The sequence below is a fragment of the Haliotis rubra genome, unplaced genomic scaffold, assembly GCF_003918875.1.
Source record: "Haliotis rubra isolate DU_JTF1 unplaced genomic scaffold, ASM391887v1 Scf67, whole genome shotgun sequence".
NCBI classification, from domain to species: domain Eukaryota; kingdom Metazoa; phylum Mollusca; class Gastropoda; order Lepetellida; family Haliotidae; genus Haliotis; species Haliotis rubra.
Genome location: NW_025767379.1, coordinates 2,051,205 through 2,072,196, shown reverse-complemented (window position 1 = coordinate 2,072,196; position 20,992 = coordinate 2,051,205). Strand labels below are relative to the sequence as shown.

Sequence of the window (20,992 nt, the reverse complement as noted above, 5' to 3'; positions counted from 1 at the left end):
ACATCCTCACACAAAGCAGCATACGACGGCAACCCAGGGCATTCCAACTACACGTGTGGACTGTATCAAGGCATGTTTAAACAAGAGAGGGTACTCCGCCAGAGCGGCGAAAGCAGTCACGCTTGCTTCACGCAATTCTACACGCAACTTGTACGACGACAAGTGGCGCAGCTTTGAGACCTACGCTGCTAGAAATGGATTTTCAGCTAGAAAAGCAACACATCCTCAAGTGGCGGACTATCTTTGTCACCTACGGCAAACAAAGCGACTAAAAGGGTCTACACTCTCAACGTACCTAGCGGCATTGAGCTCAGTTATTACTATGAGGACGGGTGCCAAGCTAACGAAAGTACCAGAGTTACTGGCCTTGTTACGCTCTTATAAATTGGAGGACCAAAAACAGAGATTTCAAGCTCCGGCATGGTATCTCAACATCGTTCTCAGACATCTCACAAGTGACATCCACGAACCATTAGCGACGACATCCTTCGAATTCTTGACACAGAAAACACTGTTCGTGATAGCCCTAGCAACAGCAGTCAGGATGTCGGACATTCATGCTCTAGATTACGAGAGAACGCACTTTGATGAAAATCAAAACACAGTGCATATGGGACTGCGATGGGATTTCATCGCTAAGAATCAACTGCCAGGTCAACCGGACAGACAATTCCACGTCCCCGCCTTATCATCCATACTCGGACCACATGATACGCTTGACTTATCCTTGTGCCCAGTGAGAGCATTGAAAGTTTATCTACATCGATCCAGAATAAGGAGACGCCAAGTTTAAACGACTTTTCGTCCCGCTATCAACAGTGACACAGATGGAAGTCTCCTGCACTACGATATCAATCTGGATAAGAACTGTCATACTATGGGCCTACAAAGCAGCAGGACTCGATCCTCCAAGAGCCTCCAACCCACCGCGAAATTAGAGCGCTAGCGTCAACACTTTCGCTCTACATGGGAATTGCTCGCTTACCACGATCATGGAGGGCTGCTTCTGGAAATCGGACATGGTGTTTGCAAACCACTACTTGAGAGATATCGCCACCGAGGACGTCTCAGGCATTCACCATTTCGGCCCACTGGTTGTTGCACAACAGTTGACAGTTCCTCACAGAAGATGAGACGTAGTCTCGCTGTGTTATCACATGACTTATCAAGCCTACACTCAGCAGAGTTTTGCTTGAATATCTATGCACGTCTCAAGACTAGCATAAGTGATAAACCCAGTACTTGTTAGTTTACTCGTACAGCAAGGGTTGCTTCTCCACATGGAGTCGCTAAATCCACATTGAAATGTTAACAGAAAAAGTAGGACCAAAAGTTAACAATTGTGGTCCCCCCATCAAAAGGCAGCTGAAAGAACACGATTGCTAACAGCAGCAGAGTTTAGCAGTAAATACAGTGCCATTATGAAGTTCCCGTAGGGGGGTATATATTGACGTAAAATTCACTAAATAAATCCTAAAGTGCTTTTCCCACCACCTATTCAGTCGGATTCTACAAGCAATTAAGCATGAGTCAGGATACGGAAAAATATGTAATTTTCTGAATAAAATTGATATTTTATACTTATCCTGACTCATGAGGTAAGCCCTCCCAACCTCCCCACTAGACACTTTGGATTTCCCTGCAAATTCAAGTGTCGGGCTCATAATCAGGAGAGAGTGAAGCATGTGGGGGAACAGTGGCGCCAGTTCCTGCCACAACAGGAAGAAGGGATAACTCTTGGTGAGTAGTGATTAGTGATTTTACATACATTATTGAAGGGAGCTTCAATAAGGAGATACAAGTGTTCCACTATGTTCGCAAGAGGAAGAAGACGAGCAATTAAGCATGAGTCAGGATAAGTATAAAATATCAATTTTATTCAGAAAATTTACATTATTTGTTTGTTTTTGCAGGAGAACTGCTTTTTGTTTGGAGGGAAGTTTGATTCTACATCCGAAAAAGAGTTTGCAGTCTCAAGACACTGTCTCCTTGTTTATGGAGAACCAGCAGAGAGCCATGTCCATGACCTTACCGAAAACTTCATCCAGTGTCTTCCATGCAGGGGTCATAGGTCAAGGTCTAAAACCACAGCCAATCAAAAATAATTATTCAAAGGTGAGAAAATTTGACCTCTTAAAAAAAATGGATGCATCATCTGTATGGTCATTAGTGACTGGCCAACGTGTTAGCTAGATTTGTACAAGTGATGATAACTGATCTTACCTGATCAACATGTTAGCAAGTCCGGGGCGGTGGGGTAGCCTAATGGTTAAAGCGTTGGCTCGTCACGCCGAAGACCAGGGTAGGAATCCCCACATGGGTACAATGTGTGAAGCCCATTTCTGGTGTCCCCCGCCGTGATATTGCTGGAATATTGCTAAGGGGGTGTAAAACCAAACTCAGTCAGTCAGTCAGTGTTGAAGCAGTGTTGAGTTGAAGGGAGAGAGTTATGATTATCCAGCCTCATGTAAGAATGTTGAGTTTTGATTGGTTCACGTGACTCTGATAAAATACCATGTACACCCGTCACGATCCGCGAGCAGGGAGTACAAAAGTCATATTATCCCGCCACGCCTCGGTGACCACGCGAAGTGAGAAAAGCGTGCATCGCCAAGCCTTTAGTAACGTGCGCTGCATTGAGGTCAATCGATCTGCTGGTGTCAACATGGCAGCAAGGAAACGTTTTGCCACAACAACTGAGAATGAAATTGAAGCAAAACTTTCGGCTAGATAAATTCGTTATCACATCGTGTCGAGGGAAATACGGGGTTTTATCAGTCCCTCGTAAGGTTGTATTCCCTTCACCTCCGACTCGGGGAATACAACCTTACTCGGGACTGATAAAAAACCCGTATTTCCCTCGACACGATGTGATAACTTATATGATCACTGTGACATCACTCTGTGGAACAGCTGGAACAGCACCTTGGTAAGGTCAACTCCAACTTCTTGTTACCCTGCCTGGTAGCAGCAGGAAGAACTTGTTTAAATGTTTAACATCTTACGATAGACATGGGTTGCTGAAGACCAATTCTAACATGGATGCCAGCATGAAGGGCCTCACACAAGGCCTGGTCAGCATGGAACATGTACACCTGGTCTGACTGGAGTATCAATGTTTATCTGGGTCATGTTATCTTCATAGAGATGCTCTGTATATGCACGTAGCTGTTACCATGCAGTAATCTTGAATTTGACACCAAACCCCATGTCATCCATGGTGACAATCTGTAATGATAATGTCTCTAAACAAAACACGCCTAATTTTTATCTTTGTTTCTTTAGATATTGGGGCGGTAGGCTGACCTATACCAAAATATTGCTTGTTATACCAAAAGCTCGGGTTTAATTCCCTACATAGGTACAACGCGTTGAGCCCATTTCTAGTGACCCACACCATGATATTGCTGATAGCGGCGTAAGCCCATACTCACTCATTTACAGGTAAATTTACAGTTACAGGTAAAGACTAACCTCTTTTTGTATAACAAAACACAAGAGAGATATGAAACCGGAAGCCCTTTAAAGTAATTGTTACCATACTGTTATTCAGTATATGTCATCATTTTCAGGAGCAAATTTCTCGCAACATTCAAAGTCTTGTTGATGCCCTGCTCAACTGTTGCCAAGAAATTGTTGCTAGGGACGACAGTATGTATGACTCCATGGAAACGGAAGTGAAGGAGACAAGAAGTCAGAACATTGACGAGGTAGCTGCACGGACTCTGAGTAGTGTGTTGGTTGAGCTGGCCACTCCAGACATGCTGTACAATGACACACACTGGCCAGAGGAGGAGTTTCTCCGGATCTCACTTGAGAGGTAAGCGGAAGGCATATTTTATGATAGTAATCAAATCATATATGTGATAGCATGTGAACACATTTCGCTGAGAACTGATTATTGCGTCTTTAAATGTAGTCTGAGCTCCCTGGGGGAGTATACAGCTTTTTGCCACATCAAGAACTAGTCGCATGTTTCCTATTAAGTTGATTGTAGTTTTTCAGCAGGAATATATTACTACTGTGTTGATTGTAGTTTTTCAGCAGGAATATATTCCTACTGTGTAGGTTAATGTCTCTTCCTTGTTGCTATGGTTACATTGTTTTGTTGACATCACATCAATTTTTATACCTATCTTATCTCACGGTATGCACTTCTCCCTCTTGCTTCGACACTGAGTGGAACGATGTAAACTTTTCTCCCAAGGCCTCTCTTGTCCATTCGCCCAAGCACTCCATGCTACCCTCCTTATAAGACAGCTTCCCAGCCGTCAACCAAAGCCTGCAGCATGCCCCACTATCTACCCACATGGACACCCTTGAATCATCATTCTCCTTCTTGTTGCACCTGAGTGTGGACGTGGTTTACATTACTCATCGTTTCTTCAACTATTCTAAGAAAAAAACATCATGGGGAAGACCGACCAGCCCAAGAAGAGGAAAAAATGTGCACAATGCAACAAGGTTTTCTCTTCGAGCGATCTGCATTCTTCCTGTGTCGATTGTGTGGGACAATGTAACTGGCACAATCGATGTGATAAATCCAAGCATCTTACCTTTGAGTTATCCTGGGCCTGCTCTCGACATATTGCTGATCGATCGAGATATGCAGCATCAGTAGAAGGACCCAGCCCCACTAAGAAAGCCAAGATTAAGAGCCCCATTATCACTGCTCATCGGTCTCCTCACTCCAACGAAGAGGATTTTATGAGAGCATCCTCTGACTCATATTTATCGGAAGATCTCAGATCCAGCCCGAGCCCACATCCCATGTGGGGGTTGTTGAGGGTTTTGCCACCCCCAGGCTACTTCCCAGCAGCGGAATCTTAGGGCTATTCTTTCGGTCTCTCGCCTCCCTGGTCAGTTGTCAAGGGATTCTCGGGAGCCTGGGCTATCAGTTTCTTCGGATAGGAAGTAGCTGGTTCGCATTTGTTGAAGCCATTCTATATCCCGTCATCATTCTTCCAGCAGCGAAAGGAATCGGACTAGTTCGCCGGAACGGTTGCAAGACCTTTGTGACACACCTTTAGTCATTTAAGCTGAATGCTTCCCATTCGGTGAATAGGAGTGTTGTCGCCAGCCAGTTGTCGCCAGTGCTCCGATGCCTCGATCATTCATTTCGCTGAAACCAACACTTTCGTCGAACCACAGTTCACTAGATCATGTCGGACGGGACCAGCCAGTCCGCGCTTTACGCCTAACCGTCCAGCTTTAGCCCAATCAGCATTTGTCGATCCAGTTTTCGCAGAAACGGCATTCCTCAAATCAGCATTCACCGAAATAGCTTTCACCAAATCCTACTTCTCTTGGTGATTAGCCGAACTCTGTTGACTCTTCTAGTCATTTTTCTTTGACGTGAAAACGTCAAAACGATTTCACAGAACCGTTTGGATCAATGACCTACTATTATTCGGATATATTGGCCGAGACGACCTGATAGCTCTCAATCGCCTTCCAGACGCCACACTTCAAATCGATCTCGTTCAGAGAAATGTACTACTTTCGCCCACATCTATAAGCTCTGTTTTACGCTCAAGGTCTCCTTATCGATCTTCGACCTCTCATCATTATGGGACTATTACCTCAGCGTATTCAACACATCAACCTAGATCTCCTACCCGGTCGACTGCAGTCCATTGTTCTAGATCCAGGGATCAACGTTCTTACCTTATGTAAAGGAGTGAGGCTCAATTTGATGTTGACTGGAACTGAATGTTAAAACTGTGAGCTTTCTGAGTTGTGCTTCTCTTTCACCCGCCCCTTGTCGGTGTCTGTGGGGGTCTTCTTGAAGTAGGACCTCGCCCAATTATTGTCAACAGACTTTGATTTACAGGGGTACCTTGTAAATTGTGGCGCAGCGAGGCTTTACTTGCTGAGTTACGTCCTTACATTCTTCAGAGGTTGCGGCCGAACACCACATTGCTCGGGAGCATCCATCTCCGTGAGAGACGTTGTGCTTAGTGAGCCATGGAGTTCACCGAGAACTCATCACAAGCATAGGAGTTGCGCTAGTCGTAACAGGCCTCCCTTGTGCATCGCTATCTACGGTTGTTACCAGTCTACACAGTTCCTGCTGTTCGCACTGTTAAGACTTAGGGCATCTATTCCTGCCATCCAACCGTAGGATAAGTGCATACTATGAGATAGGATAAATTAAAAAATATGTAAATTTTAAGTATTAATTGTATGTTTTTATACTTATCCTATCTCATGCGATAGATTCCCACCCAACCTCCCTGCTACGCAGATTATTTTGTGGCTCCAAGAACGAGAATGATGATTCAAAGGTGGTCACGTGGGTAGATAGTGGTGCATGCTGCAGGCTTCTCTTGACAACTAGGAAGCTGTCTTATAAGGAGGGTAGCATGGAGTGCTTGGGCGAATGAACAAGAGAGGCCTTGGGAGAAAAGTTTACATCGTTTAAGTTTACACTGTTGAAGCAAGAGAGTGAAGTGCATACCATGAGATAGGATAAGTATATAAATATACAATTTATAGTGAAAATTTACAATTTTCAGAAAATCCTGTGAACATTACTTTTTTTAGTTTTTGTGTGTTTAACCTGAGAATAATTTCCTGGGTTCAAATCCTGGTTTGTCTGGTCCATGCCCCTGCTCCTGGGTTTCACTGAAGTCTAACTTGACCTGCAAAACTGCTTCCTTCCTACATCAAGCTGATGGCAGGGTGTAACTAACATATATGCTTATCTCCCCTCGCCTCCCCCAGGGACCTGCTGGTGTGGCGCCAGATGGAGGAACACCCCGTCGTGTGGAACATTTTCTTAGCCTTCTCACACAGTGAGTACACGAAATGAAATATTTGTCCTTAAAATGTTTACCTCAAATTTTATGTCTGCCTTGTTGAATTTCAAGAATGCACACTAGACAAATACTTTTCACCATCTCAGAACTTGATCTTGGTTTTTTTTGTGGTTTTCGAACCCCCTGAACCCCCTCTCTGGATCCGCCAGTGAAGTACCTTTTTCAACTTCTGAGTCCACTGTATCTGTGGGGTAGCCTAGTGGTTAAAGCGTTCGCTCCATGCCAAAGACCCAGGCTGGATTCCCCTACTTGGGTACAATGTGTGAAGCCCATTTCTGGTGTCCCCCGCCGTAATATTGCTGGCCCAGCTGAATGCGGCATAAAACTAAACACTCACTCACTCCACAAGATGTAAACGAACAGTACAAGTGTTCACTAACATCTTGGAATGTCCTAAACAAGATGTAAATATATCTTCTTGTGTTTTGATAATATGTTTCTTATAATGTTATGGTGAAGGTCATTATCACTGAGTGTGAGATCAGGGTAAGGTCATCTGTTGAATGTAGATCCCCCTAAACATGATGACCACTAATTAAATATATCTTCTTGTGTTTGAGATGATAATTATATTTCTTATAATGTTATGGTGATTCCACTAATTTTCATTCTGTTGAGAGGTCATTATCAGACCACTAATTGTCCTTGTGTTGAGATGACCACTAATTACTTGTGTTACTTAGGTCCTTGTGTTGAGATGACCACTAATTGTGTTAGGTCACTGTGTTGAGATGACCACTAATTGGTCATTGTGTTGAGATGACCCACTACTTGACCACTAATTAGATCCTTGTGGTCCTTGTGTTGAGATGATGACCATTAGGTCTGAGATGACTTGTGTTGAGAGGTCACTGTGTTGATGACCACTCATTAAGTCATTGTGTTGAGATGACCCACTAATTAAGTCATTGTGTTAAGATGACCACTAATTAAATCATTGTGTTGAGATGACCACTAATTAGATCATTGTGTTGAGATGACCACTAATTAGGTCATTGTGTTGAGATGACCACTAATTAGGTCATTGTGTTGAGATGACCACTAATTAGATCATTGTGTTGAGATGACCACTAATTAGGTCCTTGTGTTGAGATGACAAACTAATTAGATCATTGTGTTGAGATGACCCACTAATTAGGTCATTGTGTTGAGATGACCACTAATTAAGTCATTGTGTTGAGATGATCACTAAGTAGGTCATTGTGTTCAGATGACCACTAATTAGGTCATTGTGTTGATATGACCACTCATTAGGTCATTGTGTTGTCCAGGTTCCAGTGTCGTCTGCTTCCTGTCACCAGTGTTTAGATGCATTATGGGTACCGTCCTGAATCACTTTGACAACAGCCGTGAGAAGGCAATGAGGAACTCACCCCAGTATTATGATGCAGCCTGCAGACTTGTCCAGTGCCTTGGGAGGGTCAGTTTATACATTTTATCAGTACTTTTCATAAAGTGGAGATTCTAGATTAGAAAAGGTTCCAAGCAACTTATTACTTGTGTATACACCCTGATGACACAGGCTTGCTGTGTGTGTTGTTAGATCACAGTGTAAGTCTATGAACACAAAACACCTAAATCATCTGCAATCTCAAACAATCTACAGAGACGTGCAAAAAGTATTTGGACACTTGACGTAATTTCCATAGACTTACATGTTAATTTGGTGTAGCATAAATAATTTTCATGAATTTTGCACATTTGTGAGGAATCATCTTACCTACAATCACATAATTTCTGTTTAATTTTCCGTTGCTTATTTATCGAATGGCAACAATTTAATCAACATATGTACAGTGCCGTGAACTCCTTTAATGTGGCGGCCTATGGGATTGTGGATTGTGGAACCATACGTAAGTTGATGAATGTGATGTCATTAGTTAAATAGTGGTCGGAAAATTTAACTGAAATTACGTGCGCAGAGCAGAGATGATTTCACATTTGCCTGTCAAATTTTACAAAGATCCATCCTAATCTCACTTCATGAAAATTATTTATGCTACACTGTAATAACATGTAAGTCTATGGAAATTACGTCAAGTGTCCGAATACTCTTTGCATGGGTCTGTAGTAATGTTACCTAATACTCATGGTTTGTGTGCCCTTGAAGTCATGCAGATGTTTTCAGAGTGAATGTTAGAAATATGTATACGTTAGCACCCTCCTCAAGGGTGATATGGATTTCAACGCTCGAGCCATCAGGCGAGAGCGTTGAATCCATATCACCCGCAGAGAGGGGGTGCTAACCTACTTATAACCACGTGGGAGCCGTATGGACTCGTACATTGCTTGTTGCACGTACGTTTCCTGCACCGCCAAGGTTGTTATCCACATATCAACCTCTGCACGTGCAGATAGAAGGTTGATACACAGAAAATCAACCTGCCAGAACAATGGACATAACATACCCTAGTGGTATAAGGAAGGATAGAAGAGGTTGATGTGTGTGTTATGGAAGAGGTACATCAATGAGGATGTTGCTACTCCACAGAGCAAGATGCTGCCCTCCCCGCTGGGCCACGTGGTGGACTTGTTCCACTTTGTCACACCCTATGAAGGCTATCTGCTGCTGATTGCTATCTGGAGATACATCAAGGTGAGTTGTATCTTCACACTTGGGGACCATGATCATACTGGGCAGGAATAACAGTCCCCAGCAGCTAGACTTGTCTTAACAGGAGACTATGTTCATCAGGTGGTCGGGTGACCTGGTTTGTTGTGTATCATCAATCTTGATAGCTTATTATCCCCTACAACGCGTTTTGCGGGGGTATTAAAATGGACTCCGTCCGTGCGTGCATCCGTGCACATTTGTCTTTTCCGGAGCAGAACTCTAAAACCGTTCAATATTTCTTCACCAAACTTGGCACATACATGGATCTGGTGGTGTTCTGGTGCCTTTTGGTAGTTTTGGAATTCTGAATAAAATAGTTTTGGCGTTTCCATGGCAACAAGTTTGACTTAGCCTGAAATTGTGGTAGTGCTCTTTTCCGGAGCTGAACTCTAAAACTGTTTACTATTTCTTCACTAAACTTGGCACATAGGTAGATCTGGTGGTGTACTTGCGCCTTTTGGTAGTTTTGGAATTCTGAATAAAATATTTTTGGCGTTTCCATGGCAACAAGTTCGACTTAGCCTGAAATTGTGGTAGTGCTCTTTTCCGGAGCTGAACTCTAAAACTGTTCACTATTTCTTCACCAAACTTGGCACATAGATTGGTCTGGTGGTGTACTGGTGCCTTTTGGTAGTTTTGGAATTCTGAATAAAATATTTTTGGCATTTCCATGGCAACAAGTTTGACTGAAATTGGTGATAGTGCTCCTTTCTGGAGCAGAACTTTAGAAACCTTTCAATACTCTCCTTCCACTTTTCTATATACACACCTAAATATTTGACATAATCATAACTCGTAGACATAATCATGAAGAGTATTTTGCCATTGAGGGGGATATTGATGACTTTGTCTTCTTATGATATCATTCGATGGATTGCTTTGTCCTCACTGGATTATTCACAGACTGCCATCAATCAGCTGTTATACTGACAAGAGCTGCAACACACAACACATCAATAATAGATCTTGTGTAATGTATACAATGTTTTTTTGTAGTCCCTTACATCCAAATGTTTCCTTCTCCAGGGTTAGAAATAACCCATGGCCCGACGTCCCAGTCTAGTGTTTTTTTCTGTCTGGCATGCAAATTTGTCTATCACACTGTACCGGTGTCCAGTTGACTTTCCAATGTTAATTATGTTGTTTATTTAAAAAAATTAACAAGAAAATCGGCCGGTATAGTGGAAAAATTATCAGGGAAAGTGATTTTACATGTGCCACTGTACCTGAGTACACTAGCAATTTTAAAGTTATTTCCACACCTGTTCTCTCAAGTACATAGAGATGTTTCATGTGATCTCCCCATACAGACTGCCATCATATAGCTGGAATATTGCTGATCGCACCAAACAACGTATTAAACATTGATCTGGTGTCATGTGTGCAATGTTTCCTGTGTGTATTCCCTGGTATCATGTTTCCTTCTCTTGATTAGAGATGTTTTAGGTGACTCTCCTGTGTGTTAGAACTGAAACACTGCTGCAACAGCAACATGACCTGGTCTAATTTCATTGCAGGAGAATCCCCCCACCATCACAAGGAAAGATTTAGACAGCAGAGGTAAGGAACCATCAGTGGTCTGATGGTAACTCACTGTCCACTCATTGTTTTTATGGTTTCATGAATACTTAATCAAGCACATAGGTAATAAATCACTACCACATAATCAAATCTTATGCCACCCCACCTTAACTTCTGATATCATCCCACACCAGCCCTGATATCACCCCATTATCAGCTCTGATATCACCCCACCATCACCTCTGATATCACCCCACCCCACCACCACCTCTGATCACCCCACCCCACCTTAATTTCTGATATCATCCCACACCAGCCCTGATATCACCTCAGTAATCATCCCACCATCACCTCTGATATCACCCCACCATCACCTCTGATTCCATCCCACCATCACCTCTGATATCACCCCACCCCACCACCACCTCTGATATCATCCCACACCAGCCCCGATATCACCTCAGTTATCATCCCACCATCACCTCTGATTCCATCCCACCACCACCTCTGATATCACCCCACCATCACCCCTGATACCACCTCACCATCACCTTGGATATCATCCCACCATCACCTCGGATATCATCCCACCCCACTCCACCATCACCTCTGATATTACCCCACCATCACCTCTGATATCACTCCACTATCCCCTCTGATATTACCCCACCATCACCTCTGATATCACCCCACCATCACCTCTGATATCAACCCACCATCTCCTCTGATATCAACCCACCACCACCTCTGATATCACCCCACCATCACCTCTGATATCATCCCACCATCACCTCTGATATCACCCCACCATCTCCTCTGATATCAACCCACCATCACCTCTGATATCACCCCACCATCACCTCTGATCATGTAACCTCTGATATCACCCCACCATCACCTCTGATATCACCCAAACATCACATCTGATACCAACCAAACATCACATCTGATACCAACCAAACATGTAACCTCTGATATCAACCCACCATCTCCTCTGATATCAACCCACCATCTCCTCTGATATCACCCCACCATCACCTCTGATATCACCCAAACATCACATCTGATACCAACCAAACATCACCCCTGTCAACCCACCATCCTAATCACCCAAACATCACATCTGATATCTATCTGTACCAACCAAACATGTAACCTCTGTCTGATATGATGTGGCTGAAACACTGCTGACCTCTGTGACTATAAAATCTGATATAAGTCACCTCTGATATCACTCACTCCTAGTGTGTTTTCTGTTGCCAGTCTGTGATGCCTAAGTCTGTGACAAATACACTGAAGTGATCCAGTCCATCATCCACTCCAACATCGACAAGATGGGCCACCTTTACCAACGCTTCTTCCACCAGTCCACCAGTCAGTAGTGAAACCCAGGCTAGTTGGTCAAAGGTCATGTCACTTTTGACCAATAGCAGTGCTTCAACAAGAAACATTCGAGCTCATCACATGACCTCACATTCACTGGCTGGAGGTTAAAGGTCTCTGCACTGTATGGGGTTAAAAGTGTTCAAGCAAAACAGATGTGGTAACAACAAGAAAAGTACAAATTAGAGTTCTTGATGACTGTTGATGGATCTCATAAATGAACATATCAGATTATATGCCAGGAGTTGCTGTCAGTCGTTTGTTTGTACAATTGATGGAGACAGCTTGACAGCTGAAGAGTAGGGCTGGAATGGTTGAAGTGTGTATCACACTACCAGTGTTGTATCATGAAGTACAACGAAGGAAGTGTGTTTATGCAACAGATCAGATGCATTATATGGTTGATATTGACATAATGACTAGAGCTGGGACCATACACTATGTCACGATAAGATACGCATCGCGATATTTTGCCTGCGATACAATACGTATCACAATACATACACCTTGAAAGAATGACACAGTACTAAGATTTAAAATGAATGTCCAGTAGTGGCCAAATATTACCGTACAGACAGCTGGTTTATCGTGAGTTGTAAACTTTTAAACTTGCGTATTTTTCTGTAAATAAGTACTTTAACATGTTTAAGATAATACTGTTTTGAAAAAAAAGTTGTGTATCGTTTTGTATCAATACTGTCAATACACCAGTCGACGATACGATAGCTGTGTCAAACTTAAATGTATCGCAATGTATTGGTGCATCGGTGAATCGTCCCAGCCCTAGTAATGACTGCAGGACCAGATGGTTGTGTGTTCAACTCTTAGATCGACCTTGTTATGAGACTTTGACTTGTCAAATCTATACCTGTGTTCAAGGATTTCATCAAAGTGGAACATGTTTACAACCTGTGTTGCACTTGGCTTTCCTCCCCACAGTGAGATAGTGACCAGTAATAACACTGAAATACTGTTCACAGCCGTGATAATCCAGAAACTCTGGCCAAGGCCAACACCTCAGTAAACAGTGTTGTCATTGGTGGTGTGTTTAATGGGTCACAAGACCAGAAGACTTCATGAAAGAAAAAGTGCTAAACATTTCCACACTTTTTATAATGATGTATAAAATATGAAATAAAACCAAATATTGATGATTTTGTGTTGGTTACTGTTGACGATTACAGTAAAGATTTGGCCTCATTGTGAGAGAACTTCACCTTGACCTTGACCTGACAGTTCTGATGGCCGAGCAGATCCAGAGTATTGCATTCATGTCATGAGCTGGCTACTTGGGTTTTGGTTTGAAGAGATGTTAGCGCCTGTTCTTGTAATAACAAAAACAGAAAAAACTTAGGATCAGATGGTGATGCTTTGTTTGTGTTTCATCGTGCCTTGGCGGCATAGTTCATATTTTGTATCACTTGTTTGTCTGGTCCAGACTTGAATATTTACAGGCCACTGTGATAGACCCGCCAACTTCAACACTCACTGATTGAATGAGGTTGTCATCAGGTTACAGTTTGTTTCTTGTTTAACATTGCACTTGGCAATATTCGAGCAATATAATGGTGACCTGCAGATAATTGTGACCAGACTGTCTAGCAACTGATACTGTGAAGGATCCACACCATCAGGGTACAGTGACATGCAGGCAGCCAGATCCATGTCAGCCAGTCGCCTCTTTCAAACAGCGTAGGTTGCAGGGGATCATTCTAACACAGAACCCCCATTGAATGTTACAGTTTGTGAAGTGTTGGATCCCCCCGCTGTAGTTCACTACCCCGATTAGGGACCGGTCATAATTTATGGCAAGGGGTGGGGGGGGGTTGTAGATGATGATTTTTATGCAGAAGCATGTACAATGTGAATGACCCCCCTAAAATTTACGTACAAAGTAAGTGCCCCCCCTTGCATATTATGTACAAAATCAATGACACCCCCTCCTCCCCTACCCGTAATTTTCAAGCATTTTTTAATATTTTTATGTACAAAATTGCTGACCCCCCCTAGTACATGTACAAAATTGCCGACCCCCCTATCTCCCCACAACAAAATGGGTGACTCCCCTTCAAAATCATCATCACCCCCAAGCCATAAATTATGAACGGTCCCTTACCAACCACTGTGTTTTCTTGTCAGCCATTTCATCTTGCTGATGTACACATTGAAACCATGTTAATCCAGAAACCCATTCTACTGGAGAATTTCTGGAGAGAAAGCATGCGTCTACACAGTTACATGAACCATGATTTGTATATTGGAAACTGTTAGTCCCACACAATTTCTGAGCACACTACCGTCACTAAGATAAGACTGACTGGTAACACTGATTTTCTCAACTTTTAAATGCTTGAAGGAAAACTGATTTCTATGGATAGTCAACTTCTTTATTGCAATCAAAGATTGACTATCCATAGAAATCAGTTTTCCTTCATCACTAAGATAAGACTGAGCACTAAAATAAATGCCTCTGACTGGTAAAGAATTTTCTCAACTTTTAAATGCTTAACAATCCTGAATTACAAGGATATCTCTTGAGACAACAATCATGATCAAAGGTAGAGCAGTTTGCTAACAACTGTTGAACCTATACATGTGTCTTCAAACTCAGGGTTCTGCTTCACAAACACCTGTGGCCTGGATCACTTAGGGTTCTCCTCCAACACTTAACCAATGTCCCTTAAGTTTGTCAGGAATCTATGTTGATGGGTGGGAATACCAAATTCTCCCTGAATATTGGTTTGTCAGGACCAAACAATCCTTGTTGGTTTAACCAAAGTGGTAGATGTTATAAAGTCTTGCATCCCTGGGCTCTCATCCCACACCAGTCTGGCATCATACAACTGATATACTGGTCAAAGTAGTGTTAAACCTAACTCACTCACTCACTCATGTATAAACTAAACACAAACTAGGGTAGGTATCAGCAAGCCTTTATTCGCAAATATTGCACCATGATAATGATGTTTAACCATGTGATAACAAGCCTCTATCTTGTATAACCAATGTGATAAACAGGATCTGTTATCACCATGAGGTAACAAGCCTCTAACTTGTATAACCCATGTAATAACAGGCCTCTAACTTGTATAACCCATGTAATAACAAGCCTCTAACTTGTATAACCCATGTAATAACAAGCCTCTAACTTGTATAACCCATGTAATAACAAGCCTCTAACTTGTATAACCCATGTAATAACAAGCCTCTAACTTGTATAACCCATGTAATAACAAGCCTCTAACTTGTATAACCTCATGTAATAACAAGCCTCTAACTTGTATAACCCATGTAATAACAAGCCTCTAACTTGTATAACTCATGTAATAACAAGCTCTATCTGATGGAAGCAGGTGTGTAATACTGACTGAAGATACTGGGGAAATAAACATCACTCTTCTCTGTTGTGTCCCAGCCATTTGACCCCCGTATGTGTGTTGTGTGTTGACCAAGGTAACTCAACTGCAGAAAGCCTGAAGGTGGGAAGAAAAAAATACAGAACTAAAATTGTAAGATATGAAAATTACTGACAAAATGTATAGCTGCATTATTATGCATCTTTAACCTTTTAGTTTATTTTTTGCATGTGGAAAAAATGCTTTTTGGTGGGAATAAAGTTTGTCCAGCAGCAGAAAGAATAGAAGTTGCAGTTAAATTGTCAATGTAACTTTAAACTTTGAGACAAAAGATTAGATTGGACATCAGTTCACAATAAGGTCTCTGGTGGTGGAGAGCAAAGTGGTATGATCGGACTTGAGCACTGTTTACAGAATGTAAAAGTTGGATTGTCCAATGATTTATCACAGTTAGTGTTGGAGGCACTTACGCATGCCACGCATTGACCTGGGTAAACACTTGACAGAGAACTGAAGGATGGTAACTCGAAGCAAAACCTAGTTCTCAACATAAACACCACCTTAACCTGGGACTGGTGATTTTCAGGCACTTTTTACACCTAAAACATTCCAAAACTAAGTACTGGACATATAATGTAGGTGAATTTTTTTTTTTCCAATGTGGGCATATTATATCTTGTAGAGATCTGTCTGAGCTGTGATCATTTGATATTGTAATTAAAGGCAATAATACACCTAATCCTTAATCACTGTGTTTAGATAAGTTGATTTCTTCAGTGAAAGTATTTCGAAATGATCATAATTATTTGTTGATCATGTAACTGTAGGGAGTTTACGTACATTGATTCACAGAGTGTGAACCATATCTGTCAGGACAACCCTTCTCTATTACTTGAAACCCGACACACACTCTTTCACTTGAAAAGGGAACACAGAACACACAGAATGGGCTATCAGAGCATCAGTTAGCCTTGGCAGTAACGGTCTCTAATACTTGGATCTCAGTGAGGGTTATCTTTATGGTATGGGTATCTGTAAGGGCCATCCATAATGTATGGATATCTATTGGGGCCTCCAACAATGTATGGTGTCTCTATGGGATTCCTGCAATGTATGGATGTCTGTTGAGGCCACTATGATGTATGGGTGTCTGTTGAGGCCACTATGATGTATGGGTGTCTGTTGAGGCCACTATGTCTATGATGTATGGGTGTCTGGCCACTATATGGGTGTCTGTTGAGGCCACTGGGTGTCTGTTGGGGCCCATGTATGGGTATGATGTATGGGTGTCTGTTGAGGCCACTATGATGTATGGGTGTCTGTTGAGGCCACTATGATGTATGGGTGTCTGTGAGGTCCTCTTGTAATGTATGGGTGTCTGTTGGGGCCACTATGATGTGTGGGTGTCTGTTGAGGCCACTATGATGTATGGGTGTCTGCCACTATGATGTATGGGTGTCCAGGTCCTCTGAAATGTATGGAGGGCCACTATGATGTATGGATGTCTGTTGAGGCCACTGTGATGTATGGGTGTCTGTTGAGGCCTCATGTAATGTATGGGTGTCTGTTGGGGCCTCCTGAAATGAAGGGGCAAATGGCTAGGATGCAAGTTATATAAAAACACCACCTCTAACAACAGCTGTAACAACTGTGAACAAATAACAACAAAACAAGACATTTAAATCATACATAGTCAAACACATATCACTTATCACAGTCAAAATGTGGTTTAATGTAAACTGGCTCTGCATGCCTACACCATATAGTTTCCAATAGTCCCCATACAGATGATGAAACAGAACAACGCAGAGCACACGACCTCAAGTTGGAAGGGGAGATAACTCAAAAGAAACTTACCTTGGAACCTGTTTTATTGGCTACCCATTTTGTACCTGTGTAAAAATTGACCATTTAATATTCCATAAGTACATATGAGAATGTTCAGTGAACAATTGATTTCTTTTTGTCCGTTCAAACTGGACAATATAATATTTTCCATAACATTTTGTAAAAGATTATTTTCCAACGAAAAAAGAAACTCGCCTAACCCCTGAGATATTAAATGGTCAGCCACTAGGTGTTATCTTTCTGTATTACAATTAATCATTTATCTCAATGAAATTTGAAATATGCTTATGCCTGAAATAACTTATCAATGACTTGGGAATATGCGATGTAAGATATATGAAAGTCATATGAAAATATCATTCATAGCAGTGGTTGGTTGTGACATGGGCAGGGGAAAAATCATATACTTTACTGATCATGACCTAATATAATATAATATTCTTACTATGGAATGTTGGATTGGATAGGCAAATATGGGTGGTACCTGCATGTTTGCTGGAACTATATATTGTGTGTTTAATCAACTACAGAAAGAAGGTAACAATCACAGACATATTCTTCATCAAGTTCTTGCATATGCAAATATGGGTGGTGTGGTAGTGATGTGGATGGGGAAGAAAATCCACTAATTAAAATATTACACCTCAGATAATGACAAAATATTCTTACCATGGAATGTTTGAAATGTTAACACATGCAAATATGTGCACACATCAACAAAGAATGTATTTATATCTGCAAGATTAATCTTCTGGTGTAAGCTGATATGCTGTGAAAGGCTGTAAATATTCTCAATAAAGCTTATCACTAACCAGTATTAAAAAATACATTGGGCCATGAATGCTGAATTTTCTAATGCATTAAGGCCTTTTCATTGCCATTCATACCAAGTTCAATATCACCACAAAACACACTCATTACTCATTCATACATTGATCCACCTAATCAATATATGCTTTAAGTCTCATGAGAAAACTTTTCAATTCCCAGAAAATTAACATGTCAACGTTATTTCTTAAACATGTTGCTTCAACATGCAAAACACACAATCAATAGTTTTTAAAATAATTTAAACAAAATATAGGACTAATACAAATGCCTTCTCATATGTCCTTGAGACCTCATAATTGCGATCAACCTCTACAGTCAAGGTCGCCTTTGATACAATCTTCACTTGCCGCAATTTAAGAATGCTAGTTATTATTTACAATCTACGTCAACAATCTTTGTTTGGCACTTGAATGATTTGAGCAACTAAAAGGGTAGTGTTATGATGACGCAATTCACATACACAACTAAAACTACATATTTCTAAGTATTTGTAAAATATCAAACACTTGAAACATTGATGTTTTCTTAAGTAATAATTAGACCACAACTGACACTTCCTTATAGATAGTTTTAAGTCTTAGCAACTCAAATTTGTCCATATACTTCCTGAAATTAACAATTCAAAGTTGTCATGGTTACAATAAGGGGAAATAACTGTGCATAGCATCCTTGTCAAGCTCCTCACAGGGTAGTTTCTATATTGGAGAGTAGGGTGTATGTTATTTCTGACTGTGAGGATACATCTGGATGGAAATACATGATACCGAGAACTACCACAGACACTCAACACACATAGGCTTGACAATATCAACACATCCAAAAATGGCTTGATACGAGATCACCGACATATATCACACGTAAGCTTGACAATATCACAGCTGGTGAAACAGTTGAGCAAGGGTAGAACAGTATTGAGCATAGCACTCACTCTGATGTAAAATATATCAAAATACTGGTGATACGATTCAACAGATTACTGTGCACGTGTAGGTGAGCTATGTACACTGTTAAAGGGGGACTCATCTCTGTCAGTTTGGCAGGGACTGCAACCTCAGTTATCCATACAATACTTAACTTTTCTAGTTGAAGCTAACCATTGGCTTTACACACTACAATACAACCAAAAAACATTTTGAAGTAATACCTTATGATAGATATAGGTTGGTGAAATTGTAAACTATATATGTGAAACGTGGAGTATTAAAACGAATAAATGTTTAGGAAAGCACCTTCAGCTACAAGTCTCAACAGGTCATAACAATATTATGGGCCTATAACAAGATTAGATTTTTATCTGTATACTGCTTGAGAGCTGAATTTTATAAATGATTTTAATATATTACACTGACTAAATTTATTACTAAATTATGTCTGTCACCCTTTATTCTTTTAACTGGCTCATATCTTTGAGGAAAAGATAATTCTGTTCAGGAGAAAACTTAACTTGACAATAACTTTTTATAAATAACAATCAGACCCCAATAACCCTTCCCCACAAATCCACCTACCCAACCCAGACTTTAAAAAAACTATATCTTTGATATACTGATATACCTGTCTGCCCCCTCCCCATTTATTTAATCCCCAATCTGTGGATCTATACCTTTCAAGATCCAGACCACGTGTTGAAGGGCAATAAGAAGATAGTCTCAGTCTTATAGTCTGGGACAAGCCACGACATTTTATTGCTGGCTAAACCGTTATTGTTCTGTGTCGTTTTACCCTTGTAAAGAGTGTATAAATCAATATATACAGTACACTGACCCTCACGGTTACAACAGACATAATAAATATCAACATAGTTAAACAAGTTTAGTGGTAAAGATGTTCATCCTTTCTGGGAAAGCCTGGTTACCATGGTTACCATAAGGATGCTTTTTGGAAGGACTTCAAATAGAAGAATCAGAAGATATTTGACAGTACTGGTATTTAGTTTCAGCGTACTTCATTGTCCAAAAAGACAATAGAATTGGTAATAATGACGGCACTCTGATGTTTTGAGAAACATGATACTATGCTTGGAAGATTTTTGACAGTATTGGAACATATCATTTTGTCCATAAAGACAATGTATTGGGCACATGCAGAACACCTACTGCCACATTATCCATATCAAAGTCCTGCTGCAGTACTGACTGTATCATCCTGCTCGGCCATTGGTCAGAAGCCCCTTACTTTGGTGAACTTTCACGTGAATAAAGGGGTGACTGGGGGAAGATTCATTTCATAAAACATAAATTCCCATTTTAAACACAATTTCAACATGATTCAATGAATCATTACTTCAGCACCCTAAAACATTTAACAGACAATATTTGCATATACCAATGACTTCTAGGTCTACTTTGGCCTTGTTCTCAAAATCTCCAAGACCTTCCAGGTTATTTTGCAAGCTAGGAACACCTTGTTCAGTTTTCCAGTTGTCTGGTACCAAGAAAGTGGAGACTTGTCATGGATACTAACAATATATACATTAATTGCAATATAATCGGTGTAGGTTGGCTGTTTGCTCCAGGACCTTATCTGAATATTGATACAGATCAGGCTGGTGATATTACTCTTGGAAGAGCTGGACGTCTGGTCCTTGGATGAAGGAACTATCTACCATGGTAAGGCAG

At 41.2% G+C, this 20,992-nt stretch overlaps 1 protein-coding gene across 1 annotated transcript in view; it reads left to right on the top strand.

Moving 5' to 3' along the window:
- LOC124257670 (integrator complex subunit 5-like) overlaps positions 1–13,493 on the top strand; it is a 49,518-nt gene extending 36,025 nt beyond the window's left edge. Inside the window, 8 exon segments of the mRNA XM_046691791.1 lie at positions 1,914–1,924; positions 1,926–2,115; positions 3,573–3,820; positions 6,727–6,797; positions 8,093–8,241; positions 9,313–9,417; positions 10,953–10,995; positions 12,235–13,493. Coding sequence (XP_046547747.1) covers positions 1,914–1,924; positions 1,926–2,115; positions 3,573–3,820; positions 6,727–6,797; positions 8,093–8,241; positions 9,313–9,417; positions 10,953–10,995; positions 12,235–12,338 — 921 coding nt within the window. The 3' untranslated portion in view covers positions 12,339–13,493.
- Positions 13,494–20,992: the final 7,499 nt, after the last annotated feature.